The sequence below is a fragment of the Kwoniella bestiolae genome, chromosome 2, assembly GCF_000512585.2.
Source record: "Kwoniella bestiolae CBS 10118 chromosome 2, complete sequence".
Lineage (NCBI taxonomy): Eukaryota > Fungi > Basidiomycota > Tremellomycetes > Tremellales > Cryptococcaceae > Kwoniella > Kwoniella bestiolae.
Genome location: NC_089242.1, coordinates 2,007,266 through 2,028,282, shown reverse-complemented (window position 1 = coordinate 2,028,282; position 21,017 = coordinate 2,007,266). Strand labels below are relative to the sequence as shown.

The window sequence follows — 21,017 nt, the reverse complement described above, 5'->3', positions numbered from 1 at the left end:
GGAGATATCAGTGATGTCATCGGAACCTACTTTTTCTCACATGTGGGCCATACACAGATCCTCTTCTGAGCTATTTTCAATCAACCATATCCTTCCCTTTTCATATCTCAATCTATATACCAACCGTTGACATAAGCTTATACATCGTGCATCGAAGACCAAGTAACGTAGCCCACAAAAGATTACCCAAACCATAGCACAGCAGCATTACCAAGAACATACCGAGACAAAATGTCAACATCCTCACTCCTTCACACAGCTCTCCAAAACCTACACGTCTCCCAGCAGATGCACCAACAATCCCACACGCCCCGACCTCCCTCATCGCCCGGATCGACGCACCATGAACTTGATTCTTCGAGGGGTGGATCGCCCGTCCCGTTCTCGGATGGGGAGACGGACGATGAGGAGTTGGTGGAGGTTGGTAAAGGGACGAGACCGTCTACTCCCACGGGGGGAGGGAAGGGGTTGGTGTTGGGTCAGAGGTTGCCTAGTTCGCTGGGAGGGAAGAATAAGAGGGATCCTGTGAGTCTTCCCGTCCGTATGACTTATAAGGCTCGATGGTGGTGGGGTTGATTGAGGGTCGGGCGCTCTCGAGAGAGAGAGTGACTGGATAAGATCCGACTAGGGAGAGGGTGGTGATGCGGGGGTGATACCTTCTGAGGGATTAGGGAAGCAACAGACGAGATAGATGGGCACATGCTGACCCCTTTTCCGACATTAGCTGCGAACACTTCCCACCCACATATCCGTGAGGATATTCATACAGCTCGATGTGAGATCGCTGGCCAGGTGTGATAGGGTTTGTAAGAGGTGGCACAAGTCTTCTACGTTGAATTATGGTGAGTGAAATCGTCTTTGATCGTTGTCGCTTCTCCTCGCACCGCACACACTACATCATCAAAGCTGTGTTCTTAATTAAGCATAATAGAATGCTTCACTTCTTTTGCGTATCTTTGTCACTATCTTACGTCAATGCTTTTCCAATACGTTCTAGATGCTGATTTGCATCTAACTTCGCAGTATGGTTCCTCCAGAACCGTGCCCTCGTATTGCCCAAACTCCTCTTACCAGACTCCCCAGGAGGCAAGACCCGAAAAGTCGACAACGAAACTGAATTCTTCGATCCATACGACAAGATCCCCCGATTATCCGCTTTACCAAAACCTACGCTCCCCACATCCTCTCAACCGGTATGGACCAAGATAGAGTCCAAGAAAGATTGGAAGACCAACTTCAAAGTGACCTTCAAACGGACTGACCCCACCGCCGAACCGGAGGTAGATCCTAGGAGAGTCGACATTGCAAGTCTACATACTTCGGGGTATACCACCCCGACCGGTGGGCACGCGTATAAGGGATTGGGAAGTGGGAATGCGGCGAGATGGCAGAATGAAGATTCGGATGGAGGGTTAAGTAGCTCGGAGAGAAAAGCCCAGGCGAGGGAGAATTACAAGGCTCTGGGAGGGAGGAAGTCGAAGAGTAAGAGGAAGATGGGCGGGGAGTTGGGAGGGAAAGATAAAGGTGGGGCGAATGATGATGGGAGGTTTGAGGCGCCTTGGTAGGTGGTTTGTGGTGGATGTTGTGGGATTGGAGAGAAGGGGCAAGGAGGCCGAAATACCTTATCAGACTGGGATCAACCATCTTCATAACTAATTTCGTATATCCTCATATATCGCATTAAACCAAATTGTCTATGACATCCATAATGGCTTTGATCTATAACGAATAACGAACAGAACCACATTGGACTGTCTTGTTCCCATTATGCATCTATATGATCAATCCATCTGCAGTAACCATTTCTCTCGATTGATACTCGTAGCTCCATTAGTAATCAACGCATACAACAAAGGTCACGAGGGTTGATCCAGGGATTAGGAAATGGCTAATCAGGTTGGTAATCGTAATAATCGTAATCAGGGCAACATGGTCCGGAACATTAACATTACTTACAATACGACGCGTCCGTGAGTAGGGTAGTACGAGTGTAGTTGACGCGAGTTTGGGTGTAGAGTACTCGAGTGCTTTTCTGATTTTGGACATTATCATTAGATTCTTAAGTAGAGACACGGGCCGTCGTATCACACTTGCATACTTTGATTTTCATCTTACTGTTATCATACCATCTACATTCTATTCCCTTGTATCTTTCATCCATTGACAAATCCCTCACATCCTAGATAGACCCCTTTCCCACCTTGAGCCCTCTGGTCGACCGACCACCCACCCTCATTCAACATGGCTATAGCCTCACCTACCGCTAGTCCCGCTCGAGCGAGTCTCAGAAGATCAGCATCGCAGAAGAAGATAGTCGACATGACACTGAGCAGTGACGAGGACGATGATCCAGAACCTCAGCCAGTGAAAGGTAAACAAGTCAACGGAGTGAAGAGAAAGAGGGTGAGCTGTTTTGATCTTCCAAATCGAACATCAGCTTACTCATGTGTCATAGATTGAATTATCCATATCCCCTTCGGAATCACCCGAACCACAACCACAATCCTCAGATAACGAAGATGGATTAGACGATGAAGAATACGAAGTTGATTACATAGTGGATTCACGATATATCAAATTCAGAGGGAAGCGAACACTGGAATACCTAATACATTGGACGGGATATTCAGTCAAAGATAGATCATGGACTCAGGCATCACAATTCGAGAATGATGATCCGCCTGTGCTGGCTTTCTATAACAAGAATCCTGGTAAACCAGGTGCAGAGGCGGTTTTGGGTAAATCTGCTTTGGCCTTAACGAAGATAGAAAAAGGTACGTCTTCGTCGAATATTATCGATAGCTTCGCTCACCACGAAGCTCATCTTCGTCAGCTTCGACAACCCCTTCGCGAGCGAAGATACCACCTTCGTCAGGTCTTTATGAAAATGAGAGGAACAAACAAACTCCCCAGGAAAAAACAAAATCTACCCCCAGAGAAAAAGAAAAGATTCAGGAGAAGGAAAAAGTCAAGCCGAATCCTGCGTTGGGTATCAAAGGATTCTTCAAAGTATTCGATTCGCCCTCTACACCTAAAGATAAAAGTAGACAGAAGGATAAAGAAAATATCATACCTACTCCTGATCCCTCTTCTTCAGATATCGATATGGACCGACCCTCCTCTTCTAAATCCAAAGCTAAGCCTAGAACCTCTAGAGGTGTAGTCACCAAACGTGTGTTGGAGAAAAAGGACACAAAGGAACCTCCTGCTAAACGACGGAAGGCTGCTGCGCTTATGCCTGATGATGAGGATGAGGATGGACAGTCGTCGAGCGATGATGAGGATGCGGGAAGTGATTTCGTTATGGGTGATGAGGATGGGGAAGGGAATGATAGAGGGGAGAGTGACGATGAAGATGGGGATTTCAAGTCGGATGCTGAGAGTGAAGCACAAGAAGAGGGGGAAGACGATGAACCCGAGGAAGAAGGTGAGTCTTACCGTTCCTTGGCTTACTTCTTCTCGATTGGAGTACTTTAGGTCGATGCTGATGGTATTTTTATGCGTGGTAGAAGTCAAGAAGTCCACCGCTAGAAAGGTCGGAGGCTGGAACGTGAAAGTCAAAGCACCCAAGAAAGCACCTGTGAACCTGTGAGTACGGAACAACTTCGGTACTCATCACGTAAGTACAACCACTGACTCAGCTGTCACCATCTTGTAGCAAGGGATTCAAGACTGGTGTTAAACCTCTGGGCCAGAAATTAGATATTAGGAATGCTATTAAGAACATGAGTGAAGATTTACCTCCTATGAATGATATTGAGGTGATGTTCGATCATCTTGTATCGAGAGTGAGTGTCGAACCCACAATTTGGTATACAGCGATTCCGGTGACTGACCAGTCGTGGATAGATGCCCGATATAGTGCAATTAGTGAAGAGGCTGAATGGAAGGAAGTTGAGAGTAGCTACCATGTGCTCGTGAGTATACTACCTATTCACCTTAACCTTTCATAATGCAAAGTGGACATAGCTGAACATGTTTGGACCCACAGTGGTACTGAATCTCCCCTCCTTGCTCTCAACATGATTGCCAAAGCCATCAAAGCCCAGCACGACCTGACGCTCTCCTTCGACCACGTTTTCTCATGTGAGATTGAACCTTTCAAGCAGGCTTATATCGAAAGAAACTTCGCTCCTCCAGTATTGTTTAGAGATGTTACTGAGTTAGGAAAGAAGAAGGCTCATACTGCTTATGGGTCACTGGTGGAAGTACCTGGGAATGTTGATGTGAGCTGGTTTCTGCATGTAATGGTGATAATTCAGCTGAGCCTCCATATCTACAGATCCTCATTGCTGGTACCTCATGTGTCGATTACTCCAACCTGAACAACGTCCAACAAGACATCGACGCAAATGGCGAATCCGGAAGAACCTTCCGAGGAATGCTTCAATGGGTCAAGAAACACCAACCTCCTGTAGTTATATTGGAGAACGTGTGTAACGCACCTTGGGACAAGGTAGTAGCTTATTTCGCTCAGATTGATTATGACGCGCAGTTCACGAGGTAAGTCAGCTGGAGAGTCATCGGGTACGTTGCATCAAGCTCATCTCTTTCCACAGACTCGACACAAAAGAATTCTACATCCCTCATACACGTACTCGAGTGTATCTTTTCGCTACACCTTGTAAGAAGGATGATAACTCTCACCTTGCCGAGAAATGGGCTACAACTGTCAAGGATCTGCGAAGACCTTGGTCATCTCCCTTCGAGGCCTTCTTACTGCATACCGATGACCCCAACATCCATCGAGCGCGACTTGATCTTGCTTCCGCCAAAGAACAGAAAGATGGTACTCAGCGGAAAGCGACTGATTGGGGTCGATGTGAATCTCGACATCATCGAGCGCGACAGGACGAGGCTCTTGGTATCTTACGTCCTCTCACATCATGGCAAGAAGCAGGAGTATGTAAAGGATTAGATTGGACATGGAACGATTGGTTACTTGCCCAAACGGAGAGAGTGTTAGATTTGCTGGAAATTTCGACACTTCGAATGGCCAAAGAAGGTACCGATTCAGGATTCAAGGCTTGTATCTGGAATGTCAGTCAGAACGTCGATCGTCAAGCTGGTTCCTCCAAGACTGCTCTAGCATCATGTCTTACTCCCAATATGATTCCATGGGTTACCACTCGAGGTGGACCTGTCACTGGTCGGGAAGCATTGGCACTTCAAGGTATTCCCGTGCGGGAGTTGCTCCTTACGAGTGAGAATGAAGATCAACTTGCCGATTTGGCTGGAAACGCTATGACTACCACTGTGGTAGGAGCATCCATGCTTGCTGCTCTCAGAGTCGCCGTGGACAAAGTTACTGCTGGTCAGAACGCTATTGCCGATGCCGCCAAGATAGAGGAAGAAGCTGCTTTGAACGATGATCTCGTCTCGAAGCGGATTGTGGGAGAACACAACCTTGAAAGACACGATTTGGATTTAGCTAAAGTTGCCAAAGCCGATATCAAGGAGATACTTGATTTGGCTGAAAGAAGTTCAAGACATTGTCAATGCGAAGGGCAGTCCGGTACCGCCTCGCCCATCGAGGAATGTACAGCTTGTGGGTATAGAGCTTGTAAAGCCTGTGGTGGTAGACCGGACCATCAATATACAGCTTGTCAGAATATCAGGGTGGAACCTACTGAATTCGAGAAGCGATTTAAGGAGTTACTACCTATGCGAGTCAAGATTGCCGGTCTGACCGATTCATCGTTATCAATTGTCAGAGAGAAGGCAAAGAAGCTTGGTAAAGGTACTGTCGATGAGAAGGACTGGAAACTTTGGACTAGAGCTGTCGTAGAAGGAGTCGAAGATGCGGAATTCAGATTCAGATACCTCAAGAGACAATATATCTGGACAGCTGTATACGAAGCTCCCAACGCTACTTTGGACTTATTCTTACAAGGTCAAACTCCAGAATGGCGGCTTACGATCAAAGCCCCTGCCACTGAACCCAACAACAGTCGACTGCGAGCCCTCCTTCTCCACCCCGTTGCGAGATTACGATTCGATATCAAGGGTCAAGATGTCTTATGTGGACCATGGGAACTCTGTGTCCCGTCTCAGCAATCTTTCCAGATCGAAGTGAATGGAAAAGGAGAACTTGTCCCTACGTGGCAAGCGTCTTTAGGTCTTCAAGCTGGTCTGGAGAAGACTCGAAGATGGTCTCAAGTTGAATTTGTCCTTCCTGAAGAAGCCGAAGCAGCTCTAGACCGCAAACTATCAGGTACTTATACCTTGCTGCCTAAATGTGGTCAAGCGATGTCATCACTCCACAAGAAGGATTCCGATCCCGCCGACGAGGGATTAGCTCAACTGTATTTCTTCCTTGATCCTACCAGATGTGGAGAGTCCGAAGACGATCCCTATGTGTTTTCAACTTCCACCGAAAGGTTAGACTTCGGTACCGAACGAGCGGTCATAGCTGTCCTGGAACCGAAATGGAGGGAAAACTCGAAACCTTCCCAGAAGGTCAGACTGGACATCAGAGGAGGATGGGTAGTATGCGATGAAGCTCATCTGACCGCAGTCGGAGGAAACACCATCGCTGTAGTTCAAGATCAAATTTCCTCGGCATCAATCAAGAGGGATACTGCGACATACGCTATTCCCCCTTACGCCACGTCCATCTCGGTCAACCTCACCAACGACGGATGTACCCATGCTTCTGCGTTACTTTCATGTAGAGTACCATTGGATCCTGCTCATTCGGAGAGTATGTGGAGACCCGCTGCATGGGGGGAGATCGATCTGTTACATCAGGGTAATGCTACTTTCTCGAACCTTGCTTGGATCACTGAGAGATTACCGCCTTTGGATGGATTGAGTAAATGGACGGCTTTGGCGGATGTTGATGTGAGTGGACTTGATGGACCTGCTCAGCTTCGTGTTTCCTCTAGCTGACTGTAATCCCAAAATCAGGCCGCTGGTACTGCCTGTGAACGATGTGCACCTCGACCACCCAAGATTCACTGGATCAAGAAAGCTGGAAAACTCAATAAGAACGGCGGAAAGACCAAGGCTACGATCATGGCGTTTGAAGATAAGCTTGAGGCTGGTCGATATGAACACGTGGGTACTACCTGTCAGTAGGTATGAAAATATACTGATGTTTCTAAACTACCTGTAGGCCCTCAAAAACCGACCTGCGCCGTTCGTCGTGCAACTTCGACTGGACAACGATATCGGCTCTTTCCGAATTGGTCTCAACATCGTTTCCCTCGCTCATCGAGCCTTATCCCGACTTCCTGTCAACGAAAGAAAAGGTCAAATCAAGCTTTCCTGGAGACTGACTCCAGGTCAAGTTGCCGATGTACCTGAACCACCTCGAGTATTCATCTTGCCCAGTAACAAGCGGGATCCGGAACATGAGCAGCCCAAGGGATTCAAGCTTCCTTTGCGAGTTGAGCAACTTCGATCATTGTGGTGGATGAAGGAGCAGGAAGCAGCTACTGGCAAGACCCATACCTTTGTCGAAGAGGAGATATCAGAAGCTGCTTTGCCCTCCCTGGGATGGAGAGCCGAAGGAAAAGCCGAACGACCCGTGATGATTCGAGGTGGTGTTATCGCAGATCAAGTGGGTTATGGTAAAACCATCATTTCTCTTGCGCTCATTGCGGAGAGTAAGAACCTACCTGCACCTGAACCTGCTCCGGCTGGACTAATCGACCTCAAAGCTACGTTGATTGTCGTTCCTGGACATCTCAGTAAACAGTGGCCCAGTGAGATCATCCGATTCACAGGGAAACTGTTCAATATCATTGTGATTCAAAATATGAAGGACCTTCAATCGAAATCAATCTCGGAACTGTCCAAAGCAGATATAATAGTTATGGCTTCTGAGATCTTCGAGGCTGATGTCTACTGGGAGAGGTTCGAGTACCTGTCGTCCCAGCCCGAAGAATGGTTGAGCGATAAGCAGGGTGGAAGGTTCTTCTCGGATAGGTTGGAGACTGCCATGGATTCATTGAAGGAGCAGGTGACGATCTTATTTGACGAGGGAGCAGAAGTGGTACAGACCAAGATGAAGGAGAGGCAGAAGAAGTTGAAAGAGGAGTCTGAGAAACGGAAAGAAGCTCATAAGACCTCTGAGTTTGGGAAGAGGATGAAAGGGAAGGCTTATAGGGATAAATACGATGATGAGGGGTCGAAGAAGAGGACGAAACAGTCGGTGGAGGATATTGAGAAGTGGGAAGCGTCAGAGGATGAACTTAGCGTGAGTGCTCTCCCCCTCCTTACTAATTTCAGTCAACTGAGAGTGAGCTGATTATGGGTGTGGTTTCATTTGAATAGGACGACGAGGATGAGCTAGCATCTATCCCTGTACCCACATTCAGGAATGCCAAAGGAACGGAGTCGTTCACTAGCTCGAACGTACATGGGGATTATAAGAGGTTGTCTTGTCCTGTCATGCACATGTTCCGGTGAGTTAGCTAAATCTTGGATCCGGGAGATTACAGCTGATATAGGTATGATGCAGGTTCCGACGAGTCATTGCAGACGAGTTCACATATTTAGACAAGAAATCACTCGCTGCTCTTCTTCGACTGTCTTCTTGCTACAAATGGGTCTTGTCTGGTACTCCTCCGGTCAGCGATTTCCCTGCCATTCGAAGGTAAGCTTTTGTTGTAGAATTTGCTCTATACTTGACAGCTGACTTGTTCATCCAGTATTGCCGCTTTCATGGGTATCCACCTAGGTATACCTGACGACGCGGAGGGTAACGCCCAAGCTCAAAAAGCCAGAGCGAAGGAACAAACTCAAGCTGAAAAGTTCCATGCCTTCAGAGAAGTCCACTCTCAAGCTTGGCATAGACGAAGGGATGATCTGGCTCAAGAGTTCTTGAACGTCTTTGTGAGGCAGAACATCGCTGAGATCGATGATATACCCACTGTCGAGCATATACACCACATCAAACTACCTGCTTCTGAGGGTGCGGTCTACCTGGAATTGGAGCATCATCTCCAGGCTTTGGAAATGCAAGCGTGAGTGCAGTGGGTGGCTCTCCTGTACAGAATGGAGCTGACGATGGGTCGTATACAGACGAAAAGAGACCAAATTCAAGAACGTCACTCAGGGTGATCGAAATGCCCGACTTGAAGAGGCCTTGGTCGACTCAAAGACAGCTGAAGAAGCACTTCTCAAACGATGTTGTCATTTCACCTTGGACCTTACAGACAAGAAGAGAGATGCGAAATCCGCGCAAGAAGCATGTGAACATATCACCGGAGCCAGAAGTCAACAGTTGATAGGATGTGAGGAAGACTTGTACCGATCTATCAACGAAGCTGTTGCTCTGCACTGCTGGATCAGGAAGAAGGGCGGTTGGGGTTCCAAGGATCAGGAGAAACAACATTTCCAGGAATGGGTGGATGATTCGAGTAATACCAAGAAACATCAAGGTGATTCTGAAGCTGCCGACAGGCTCATCAAAGTCCTTGCTAAATGCGGGATCAAGAATGGACGTATACCTGACGAACCGGTTCATGGGAAACCAGCGAAAGTCGAAAAGGGAGGTAAAGTGGAAGACGTGAAATGGCAATTACGTGAACAATCTCACTTGCTACGAAAATTATCGAAAGAGTTAGTCGCTCGAGTTAGATCTCTGAGATTCTTCGAGGTAGTTAGGAAACTCCAACGGAATGGACCTGAAGCCAAAGCTGTATTGGAAGCTTCTGAATGTGGACATAAACCATCAACCAACCCTGATAAAGAGATGGCCGTCCTTTCATGCTGCGGTCATGTATCGTGTTTGGAATGTATGACCAAATCCGCTGATCAACAACGATGTGTGAAAGGGGAGGATTGTCATTCCGCTGTTAGACATACGAACATTGTCAAAGTCAGATCATTAGGTATAGAAGGTGAACTATCGTCTGGTCGATTCGGCGCGAAATTACAGAAACTTGTGGATCTCATTCACTCCATACCCAAGGACCAGAGGGTTCTAGTCTTCCTACAATGGGAGGATCTAGCCGGAAAGGTATCCGAGGCATTATCCTCCGGGAAGATATCGCACGTCACCCTCAGTGGATCGGTTAAAGCTCGAGCCAATACACTAGACAGATTCCAGCAGTCCGATCCTGACGACTCGACGGAAGATAGAGTATTGCTCCTGAAAGTGAATGACGCTTCGGCAGCAGGGTCGAATCTTACTATAGCGAACCACGTTATCTTCCTTGGACCACTATTCACCAATTCCCTATTGAACTATCGAGCGGTGGAGACGCAGGCTATAGGACGTATAAGAAGATACGGGCAGAATAAGAAGGTACATATTCATAGACTCCTTGCGCTGGATACGATAGATATGACTATCTTCGAGTCGAGGAGGAACGAGTTGAGGGCAAAGGCGGATTACGAGGAAGTGCCGATCGAGGAGTATAGGGGGAAGAAGTTGGTAAATAGAATGCAAAAGAGAGAGTCGAGTGGGAATGGAGAGGTCGAAGTGGAGATTCAGGTTAGTCCGAAGAAAGCTAGGATGATGGGATTGAAGGGTAGTACGAATAGTCAGGAGGAACCTATTGAGATTGATTAGTTGACTACACTTAGAGTGATAAAAGTTATTTTGTAGAGTATACGTTGTGATTTTAGTTTTTTGGGAATTGTCTTGATTTTTTAGTTTAACTTTGTTACCTTTTCACGAATACATTATGCATATTATGATCACAGATTATACAATTACAATTATTATTTTCCGTCGTCAAATCGTATCATTCGTCTCGACATTATAGTTCTTCTGCAGTTCACTTCTTTGACTTGTTCTTGCTTTTACTTTTACCGTTGACGTCGAATTGACCACTACCGCGCGATCCGTATCAGCTCGAACTCTAGCTGACAAGGATGAATAGAAGCGGATTGCCAATCACTCACCCATAATCAAATCGTATCTCCTCGTCTTTCTTGATCGGTCGTGCTATGTACCAAATGCATTATCAGTGTCCATTCAACACCAAGAGGGCGTGGGCGGGGTTGTCGCAACTCACTAGAAGTAAATACGATCCTCGCTTCGTTATTCACCGTTATGGCTACACCCCATCGAGAACTCAGCAACTCGCACCATGCCATGTCGTAGAAAAGAAAATGTAAAATCCAACCCACTGTTCGCATTTATATTCCTATGCTGGCCTTTCGCACTATTGATAAACCTAGTTATATTCCCATAGTTCCCCGCGTCGATATCTGACTCGCCATTCAGCGTGAATATGTATTGACGGCCTATCTGGTGCTGTGACAATCACCAATCAGGTTTAGTTAACACATGTCACAAGCGTCAACATCGTCCACTAACGTTGATTTCACTATTTGCAATGACATTTTCCTTGGTCAGTGTCATCTCACTAATTCGCTTCAAGGAGTATAAATAGACTCACTCTCGTCTGTTTCCCTCAAGTTTCGATATCACCTCGCCAATGTATTCTGTGAACCTCTCCATGTCAGCTTACGTTGTGATACTGGCTTGTCACGAGCTACTGACCACCTATGATTCGTCCTTTGGGTATAGCCTCGTCTGCGAATACTCCATATCCCGATACCTGACTTATTCCCACTCTCAATTTCTGTCACCATTGAGAGTCAGATTAGCCAAGTATTTCCCACCCGTCATTAAATTGGGGTTCAAACTCACGGGGAAAACACCTTTCTGTAGGTCCACATTCCCACAGTATCCTGTCTTCTCTATATACTCAGAGCCTTCGGGGCGATCGTGGAAATGATCATATTTGTATCGCCTAGCGGATGCAATCTCCGCTCTACCGTCCCATGTATCAGCGACCCAGTGTCTCAAGGTCATTTGACCCAGAAAGTCTCGTGTACTCACTCCGCACCGCATGAACCGCACAACTCGGGATCACATTCCCTCCCCTTTTTCGCACATGGACACCGTTCGACCGTACATGCTCCCCGAGTGACTTTGATACCATTGATAACGAGGGTTTGCCGGCACTTGCAGCCATTGTCTCGTCGTATACAATCTGACGAGCACTAAGGAAATTTCATCCAGACAGACCATCGATCGAAGGTGAGCCATGACCGCTGAAGGCTATACAGAAAATTTACTTACACCGCAATTTCTCCCGCACGTCCAGCTTTCCGCAAAACATGAACAGTTGGCTGTGGTACATGGTCCGGGATGATTACATTCCTCGGTATTTGACGAATTACTGACTGGTAAGAAACCTACGAGCAAGGGTTTAGCGATGTCAGCCATTACTATTTGTCATGGCTTTGATAAAAATGGACTCACGAGGGATCTGTTTCTTTGGGCTGGTCAGTTTTGTTGCACTGAGAACCTCGCTGTATTCGCTTGAAGGAGTCGGTATCGAAGGCTCCTCCGCTTCAGCCGTTAGAGCTATAATCTGCATTGCGACCTGATCATGTTGCAGACATACCATTAGCCGGCATACCTGACAGCATGATGACTGTTCTCTATCTGAGACAGAATTGTAATCCACTTACCTCCATGCAGGTAAATCCATTACTCATCAAACTCAACGCACATACATCTTCACTTGCGATCTCATCTTCCTGCGACATGATCTCAATCAATGGTTGTAGGTCCCGCCCAGACCATGCCCTATATCTCGGGTGAGAAACTGCTTCGTACAGCTGGGATACGGTGAATCGAGCGTAACATTCTTCAGAGCAGAGTTGGAATCCTTCAACGGCCATAGGCAATTTACTGCTCCGACCTTTAGAGTGAATTTGAGAAATGGATATTACGGGGCGTTGGTTCGCGCTCGATGATTGGAGGGATAGCTGATTACCTTCCAGACTGCCTGGATGCACATACCCATACCCATCAGCCGACTTCCTGATAAAACAGTCCTGATACATCTCAAAGAAGAAGTAGAAAAAGTAACTGACTATGCCTCAAACATCCATAAATCGTACATCCCTGCCTGGAGCACACTAATTCCCCCAGCTCGTCTACGTGCGATACATCCTGGGCATGTTCCTTCAGTGGTAGTGGCTCATTCCATTTTCTCTTGTTTGGTCTGACAGGGTTCGAGCCCGTTGTGGGAGAAATGGAAGGCTTCGGAGGGAAGGGAGGTAGATCTCTTGATATCTCTAGGTTCTCTATTCTTGCTACTTCCAGCGGTAAGATTCGAGTCTGGTCGATCTGGTCAGATGCGATATGTCCGTTGGTTTTGGCGAGTATACGAGAGAGGGTTTCCACTTGGATTATGTCGACTGGGGATGATCAAAGGATTGAAGTCAGTTTGCGTCTGAATTGTGGCGAGAAGCAACGAGAAGATGATGGCGTTTGCACACAACGGGGATGGACAGGATGATGGGCATTTTGATATTCGTTCTCGTGTCAATCGACTTTTATCCATCGAGATGGACCCACTCACCCTCTGGATCCCTCCATGCGCCCTCCCAGGCCATCCGCCCATCAAACATCTCACACCAACCACTCTCGTCAAAATCCTGATTATCGTTGAAAATCGGTATGAAGGGCATCGACCCTTCATCATCCCTGCATATGTTCAACGTACCAGACGAGCAGAAGAAGTATGGCGGGATAGTTTGGATCTTGTATCTATCCTCTTCTTCTTCTTTGCGCTTCTCCTGCTCTCCCATGTCGTTGGCGTCGGTCAGGGCGGTTAGGGAAGATGAGGCGGATATGGAAATTGGTGTTGGTACTTTCGGGTGTGGTGTGTATGTGTAGCTTCCCTCGGTGGGGTTGAGTGGAATAGATCGGAAGCTGACCTTGGTGGATTGTTTGGCCTTACCATTCTTGGACGATTTGTTATTACCATTCAAATTGGGGATAGACGATTTTCTGTACACCACTGAATGTTCCGTGCTAGAACCAGAAGTAGTGCGTAAAGCATCCCGTGATCCTATGAACCGTCCCTCTTTCCGTCCAATATTCGTCTCATCTTCTACCATCTTCCTCAACTCCAAGCCTAACTTCCTATGCCCCTCTACCAGCTCATCGTAGACCCTCTTCGCGCCTTTCTCCAACTCCCCGTTGATTATAGCTAGCGTAGAAGGTGGTTTCCAGGCATGGTAATCTTTCCAAGTTTGATGGAACGTTTCTCTCACCAATCGTCGAATATCACGTTCTCCGAGTCCCAAGTGAGCCACGGACGTGTCAGGTGGTACTTGAATTTGGGATCGTGAGTGAGGTTCGGGCGTTGGAGGTGGTGAGTGGGTTGTCAACATCATGCTGAAGGGATGACTTGTGGTATCATCATACGATTGTGATATGCACTGATCCGACTCATCAATGAGCCATTCGCAGGATGGGAAAGGCCTGAAATCAGATCAGCTAGTGTGAGGAAATGCGACAGTGTAAGAGTCAATGATACGGTATATTTGCATATTCCTCGTAAATGATGCTCTTGTTGTTGACTTTTGCGAGGTCAACTCGAACTCGTCTTCGCAGATCATCCGGACCTGAATTACCGACGTGACCTTATACGCTCCTTCCACTTTGCATTGCACCTTGAGCGGTGACCCCCGCTCCAATATGTAAAATCCCGTACCTCCCATCCCACTTGATCCCGAAAGATTCGCTTGCCCGTCTTACGCACTCCTTCTATGACTATGACACTTTGACACTTTGATCTCAAACTCAAAACGCTTATTTTCGGCTGATGAGGCAAGCGTACGCACGCTGTCATCATTCATCTGGTAGCAAAGCATTATGACTCCCATTATAGAGTTTGTTATTACCGCCGGCCGTATATGGTTTATCCAGTCTATACCCGTTCCGTTTTATCTTCCGATGATGACGAATACTGTACGTATGTTGCAATTGGATCCAAGAGTTCCGCAAAATGATGGGATTGGGAAACTGTCTTGACTGTTTTATCCGGTTTGGGACGCAAGTGAAGACTTCCCGAGGCAACTTGGCATCTTCACTTGACACAGTGATTCCCACAAGATGACATATCCGATATTGTTTTATGGAGTGGCTTGGGGACTACAGTATAATTAAGCATTACCGATTCCCAAGTTCCTCTAAACTACGCGAGACATATCATGTTGCATGAGGTATGTGAGCTGATGTTTTTGCCGGATGCAATTACAGTAGAGAGGATACCACACTGGATCCTCTTGGTCTTGGTTCGTACATGTATGGCTCCAACGAACTGGAAGGAGATCTGTCCGTTACGCTACGTCACCGTTCACCCGTGATGAATCCACCCGCAATGCGTTGAAACGAAAGATACCATCCACATCATTCCGCACCATGTACCATGCAGTATCCATCTGTGGAGCAGCCTAGCATCTCAACATGTTCCTACAGATAGCAAGTAACCCAAACTGTTAGCTCATGTCTAGTTAAAGGATAGTGGAACGACGATCTTTTTTCTGAAGACGGCCCATAAAACTTTAGTGTTTGACGTTATGGTATGACTGCGATCGTTAGACCAAGAGCAGAGCAGGGATACACTGCACAGTTCACCCGCAACGTCTTACCCCTTACCCTTTTCCTGCTTACCGGAGTGCACAACGTGGCAATCCTGAAAATGGAAACTAACCGTACCGCATCGCTTGTGTCCCCAATTGATGGGAAGCGGAGCCGGTCAAGCAAGTGATCGTTTGATTGAAAGCGGTAAAGCACATCAAGACGATCCGTGCTTCTCTGATGTTAATCGATTGATCAATCAAAGGAGGGTGGACTGTTAGTCCCGTTTCAAAACACCCATCAAAATGGCAGTTTCATCTCTTGGACCTTTACCGTCGTCAAAGGACATGTATGTGATCAAGCCACTCTGCAATGCGTAGGTCACTTAAAATGGTCTATGTCTAAATCCACAACGGATTTGATCGGGTTTGCATTTACGTATACCTGCTCATCGCTTACACAGCGCACACGACCAGGTCCAAGTTGGGGTGTCGTGAAAGGAACATGCGGTAATGGCAGTAGGAAAACTGCATCCGAGGTACCGCACACAGCGACGCAACCTGACCATTCTAACGTAAAGTCCGAAAAGATCAAGGATCTGCTGTTGCGTATTCCAAATACCGTATCGGGTTTCCTGTTGTCCTGTTGTCCTATTGTCTTGGACTTTTTGTTGCTTTGCGGCTGAGACAGAACGACACCAAAGGTGATTGATGTTTTTACGAATTTGGTGCATGGGTGCCTTTGAGACTACCCCTTTGACACCTGAGATCAATTACCGTAAAAGGGATTAAATCAGGAATACCCAAGTTAGGACCTCGTGGTTAAGTCTATAACCGAGATTATTATCCCCTTTCAAAGGCACAGCAACAGCACAACAGCACAGGGAAAGATACCCTTATTTTACCCCCTTTCAGTAGTCGCACTGACCTACACCGCACCCGCTTAATCTTCGGTACTTTAGGATGTAAGTGTGTTTATGGCCGTCAGTATCGGAAAGGGAGTAAGGGACAAAAGGGACACAAGGGACCGATTTGATCTAGGGTCAAAAGGGGAGGGTCGGTGCTGATAATTATGGGTTTATGGGTTTATATGGATTTATGCTAAAGTATCCAACCAAATAGACGATAATTACCTAGTTCACTATTAGTTGGATGGTCATACGACCGTAGCTTGCAAGTATAGAATTCTTGTGGAGACGAACGTATACATCCTTATAAACGCCTTTCAACCCACACCCATCCTTTTCTATTCCCAAAGTCTACTCACCTTGACTTCGCATCAATCAAACCACTATAAAAATACAAACAACATCCCATCCCTTTGACCCTTCTTTTACATCTCATCCCTCAACCAACCACCATGGCATCCCATTCATCTTCGCATTCATCTCTACTCCAACTCAACCGACCCGACTCGCTCCTTCCCCAACTGCCCACCTCCAACGAAGTGGCCCAACACAACGCACAGGCGCAATGGTTAGAACAGCATGAGCAAGTCCAACAGCAGCTCTGCAGATCAAAAGGCAGTGCCAGTGATCTTGGTGAGTCTTGTTTTTTGCCGTTGCCGTAATAACAACTACGCTAGTGTATCCCATCAGACCAATCAAGTTACTGACCCTCTCGTGTCTGTTTGTTTGTTGCAGCTTCGCAAGATGCCGCTCATCTCTCCACCTCATCCAATTCTCAGTCCTCCTCATCATCCTCCTCGGCAGCAAACAAGCTCCAACCTGTAGCGTCATCTTCCAGCGGATTGAACTACCTCAACATGGAACCTGTATCCTCTCCCTCATTGGACGTAGCCATCGCCGATGTCTGCTCGCCACTCTCAGAATGCGAAGATAACAGACAGATCTGCGCGGAGATGCTGGCCACGGCGCACACGGGAGTGATGGGCGAGGTGATCGATCGATCCAAGTGGCAAGTGAGTTGCACAGCCATTCACCAAGCTACATCGCAACTGGTCACCTACTGATAATGATTCTGCGATTACCTAGCCTGATGCCGATTCCGCTCTATGCACTTACCCACTCTGCACCGCCAATTTCGCTCAGCCTACATACTTCTTCCTCGGTCCCCGACGACACCACTGTAGGATGTGCGGCCAGCTATTCTGCTCTTCCCATTCTTCCCAACGGGGCTCACTGGTCTCAACAGATATCAGTGGTAAACGCCGTATAGTAAAAGAGAGAGTGTGCGACCTATGCGTCTCAAACAACGACGATCATCACCTTGACAACGTATCTCAACCAAGATCAAATCAACATTCACGAAGGAACAGTACATGTACGGAATCAGCTTCGGAGGACCATGATCACCATTCCGACCTTGTTACTCCCTATGACGAAGATGGTCATGGTTTATTGTCTGCTTCGGGATTACTCAGAGCTCAATCCAGATTAACACTGAACACCTCCAATCTACCGGCCGAACCTGAACTGGCCCCTATCGAAGATTGGATGGACAGATCGGGAGTACTCTCCCTATACCCCCTGGCGGTCAACCCTTCACATTCCAAATCATCTACTCTCCACCCTTCTGCCGGTCCGCTCTTCTCCCCCTCACAATCAATGCGAAGAGAAGCCAAGGAGAAACAGCTGGAACGATTGACCCTGCGACAGAGAAGAATGGGTAACAAGACATCGATGACACATGATGATTTCTGGTTACCTGGTAAATGGGGTTATCGACGGGAAGACTTCGATCCCACTTTGGGAGAATACGATGATTCGGAGCAGATTGAGAAGTACGTTGGGGGGATGGTGGAAGATGGTCCGATCAGATTTAGGACGGGGGTGAGGAAGGTGGTCACGCCGCTTACTACGCCTAATGGAGGGCCCGTGGGGGTTAGAAACTAGGCTGAACCGCATACGCATACATATACATAAACATACATATCTACCGGATCGGGGTTGTTGTAAACAACATTAATTCTCTCTTATGCTTTAACGATTACATATAATAAACTAGTAATGTCCACATGTCATAGTTTTAGTTGTGTGTATGTATTCTTGGTACCATAGTCAAATCAATGAATTGGATTATCCACTCTGCTAGATGATCATTTGATTGGAGCAAGCACATCCCAGGAGCATGGGAGTTGATCTATACACACCAGGTGCATACGCTCTCACCTGGATCGGTCCCGGGTGAGAAGGCTCAACAGTTGACTGCTTCACACAGCGGAAGTAAGGCTACTTCGCTTCAAGTAGCGCTAACGAACCTAGATCCCACCTCACAAAGCGGGTTCAAAACCATTCGAGGTGATGCTGTAATGTCATATCGAGAGGGCTCACGAGAGTGAGATCTGTCCTGTCCTGTACTCGGATGGGTCGGTTAAGGTACACCGAGTGCGAGCAAAGTGATCGTTTTGGAATTCACCTTGATCCAACTCTGCTTAACTAAGCTTAGCCATACCTTGTTTGTGCTCCTCTTCCTCTATACTCCTGGTCGATCACATCCATACACCTCCCATCCCATCCCATCCCATCCCATCCCATCCGTCTTATCCAATATCCTTGACCCTGAACACGCATACTCGTACTGATCGACATCCACGGAACGATGCAATCCTCAGACCCGGGCCACCTATTCCAAACGACCTCTCAGCTCGCCCAATCTGCGAATCGTCAGCGAAAGTTCAAAGCCTCAGAGAAGGTCGGGGAACCGATCAATGTTAGTAGTAAAGTGTTGGATCTGGTGGTGAGAGGGCAGGAGGGGTGGACGGGGGAGAGTGGGTTTTTGGCTAGGAGGTTGGATTTGAGGGTGAGTGGGCGTTTGGCCCTGGCTTTGGACCGGCTTTGAGATTGGGGGTGTTTGGTGTGTTTGTGCCGGAATGGGCGGTATCTGTTGGAATGTCTGTTGAGTCATGGAAGAGTGAAATGCGAATGCGAATGCGACGATATTTGGCATGCAGAGATGGTCCTTTATGTCTTGGTGCTGTCGAAGGGCATCAATGACTCACACACATGATTCTGTTCGCACCAGATGACTAATGATTCTGCTCGTATAGACAGGCAAAACGATCAGACTGTACAAATCTCACCAGGGTCCTGTGACTAGTATCGCATTACACGAGATACGGAACGAAGACGGTACGAAATGGTTAGCTTTGTTCACGGGGTCTTGGGATAAGACCATCAAGATATGGAATGCGGATGTGAGTACCTCCATTATACTTTGTCTGCCGGGAATCGGTTGTACAAACGTACCATGTGCTGATGTTGCTTCTTTGTCATCAATCAGTCAGGCGAATTATTGCATACTCTCGAATCCCATGTCGACTTTATCAAATCCCTCTTAACCCTCCCTACCACCCCATTAACACTACTCTCGACATCCTCCGACAGAACTATCAAACTATGGGACCTATCCTCCCTCTCTTCGAGTACATCAGAGAAGCCCCGATGCGAACAGACGATAAAAGAACATACTCGACCTGTTGAATGCTCTACACTGAGATTGGAGGTAGATACCAACGGTAGACCCACAGGTGGGATTACAGTGTACACTGGTGATTCCCTAGGATCAATCAAGGCATGGGGGTGGGATGGGGATCAGAGGAAGTTGGTATTTAGGGAGGAATTGGCGGCGCATGAGACTAGTGTGGGGGGATTGGCGGTGGTTGATGAGGGGATTTGGAGTGGTGAGTTTTCTTCATCTGATCATCCGGGTTGCAATAGGTGTGATCCGGTATGGTCTTTGGAAAGTATCTTCTCATGTGTACACGGTCGTCCTACTCTGATTAAGGACAGGAAAACCACGACTATGAAAGACTTCGCACTCTCATTGGATTAATTACAGTTATATACGAGATGTTAGAAACAGAAGCTGACCAGTCATAAATACAGTCTCATCAGACAAAACAGCAATCTTCCACCCCTTCTCCCCCACCTCGTCTTCCACGAGCAAACCCAAAATCATCCACCCCTCATACGTCCGATCTGTCCTCCCCATCCCTGAGGAATTCCCCCTCTCTCAATCACTACTTCTGACAGGATCGGAAGACGAGGATATACGTATATTCGATATTGACTCGATATACGAGAGTGGCCCCTCATCCGCTGCCAAGGCTAAGGGTGTGATACAAGGGCATTGTGGGGATGTGACTGTTCTGAGAGCTTGGTTTAGAGAGGAGAATGATGGGGATGGAGATGGGAATAGGGGGTGGTATGTGGTTTCTGGGGGGTTGGATTGTACTCTAAGACGATGGAGTGTCCAGGGTGAGTTTGGTTTGTTCTTCAGTATTGATACTGTTACATCAATATGGTTTTTGCTATTGTGTAGCTCAACTTGGAATGATGGGAAAGGGAATATGATAGCTAACATTTGTGCATATTGATAGACCTGCTCAACCCTCCCGTACTGGATTACGAACCTGAAGAGGAGAAGGAGGAAGTAGGTTTGACGGAAGAGGAAGAGAGGGAGTTGGCGGAGTTGATGTCTGATGAGGATTAATGGACTGAGGGAGTTTGTATATATGGTAGTGGATACCCTGCATTGATGTATATACTCATATTCGACATACAAAGCATCCATTCTGAGTCGCTTGTACAGCATCTCTAAGACACGATTGCAACAGATAGGCACTGGTCCTCCTTAAGACTCACTAGGAATGAATGAAAGTTGAACAAACCGATTCGGCTGATCATGATCCTGATCCTGCTCAT

At 47.2% G+C, this 21,017-nt stretch overlaps 5 protein-coding genes across 5 annotated transcripts; 4 read left to right on the top strand and 1 right to left on the bottom strand.

Annotated features, from left to right (window-relative positions):
- Positions 1-231: 231 nt before the first annotated feature.
- I302_103897 (uncharacterized protein) lies at positions 232-1,565 on the top strand (the record flags this gene model as incomplete). The annotated part of the gene is made up of 3 exons (XM_019189265.1): positions 232-525; positions 725-842; positions 1,024-1,565. The coding sequence occupies 3 exons, from the start codon at positions 232-234 to the stop codon at positions 1,563-1,565; spliced, it is 954 nt and encodes a 317-aa protein (XP_019048827.1).
- Positions 1,566-2,241: 676 nt separating this feature from the next.
- Positions 2,242-10,525, top strand: I302_103896 (uncharacterized protein; the record flags this gene model as incomplete). Its single annotated transcript, XM_019189264.1, has 15 exons — positions 2,242-2,403; positions 2,456-2,774; positions 2,834-3,427; positions 3,510-3,588; positions 3,659-3,788; positions 3,850-3,917; positions 3,992-4,226; positions 4,283-4,503; positions 4,560-6,843; positions 6,910-7,059; positions 7,118-8,203; positions 8,281-8,411; positions 8,468-8,602; positions 8,658-8,972; positions 9,031-10,525. 15 exons carry the CDS (start codon positions 2,242-2,244, stop codon positions 10,523-10,525), a joined length of 7,404 nt encoding a protein of 2,467 aa, XP_019048826.1.
- A 208-nt stretch (positions 10,526-10,733) lies between these two features.
- On the bottom strand, positions 10,734-14,163 carry I302_103895 (uncharacterized protein; the record flags this gene model as incomplete). Its single annotated transcript, XM_019189263.1, has 14 exons — positions 10,734-10,788; positions 10,861-10,903; positions 10,974-11,015; positions 11,089-11,215; positions 11,279-11,288; positions 11,361-11,406; positions 11,465-11,546; positions 11,615-11,738; positions 11,807-11,970; positions 12,050-12,165; positions 12,233-12,356; positions 12,445-12,764; positions 12,853-13,179; positions 13,344-14,163. 14 exons carry the CDS (start codon positions 14,161-14,163, stop codon positions 10,734-10,736), a joined length of 2,400 nt encoding a protein of 799 aa, XP_019048825.1.
- Positions 14,164-16,711: 2,548 nt separating this feature from the next.
- I302_103894 (uncharacterized protein) lies at positions 16,712-18,206 on the top strand (the record flags this gene model as incomplete). Its single annotated transcript, XM_019189262.1, has 3 exons — positions 16,712-16,892; positions 16,995-17,272; positions 17,346-18,206. 3 exons carry the CDS (start codon positions 16,712-16,714, stop codon positions 18,204-18,206), a joined length of 1,320 nt encoding a protein of 439 aa, XP_019048824.1.
- Positions 18,207-18,912: 706 nt separating this feature from the next.
- I302_103893 (uncharacterized protein) lies at positions 18,913-20,805 on the top strand (the record flags this gene model as incomplete). Its single annotated transcript, XM_019189261.1, has 5 exons — positions 18,913-19,113; positions 19,361-19,507; positions 19,594-19,993; positions 20,199-20,570; positions 20,693-20,805. The coding sequence occupies 5 exons, from the start codon at positions 18,913-18,915 to the stop codon at positions 20,803-20,805; spliced, it is 1,233 nt and encodes a 410-aa protein (XP_019048823.1).
- Positions 20,806-21,017: the final 212 nt, after the last annotated feature.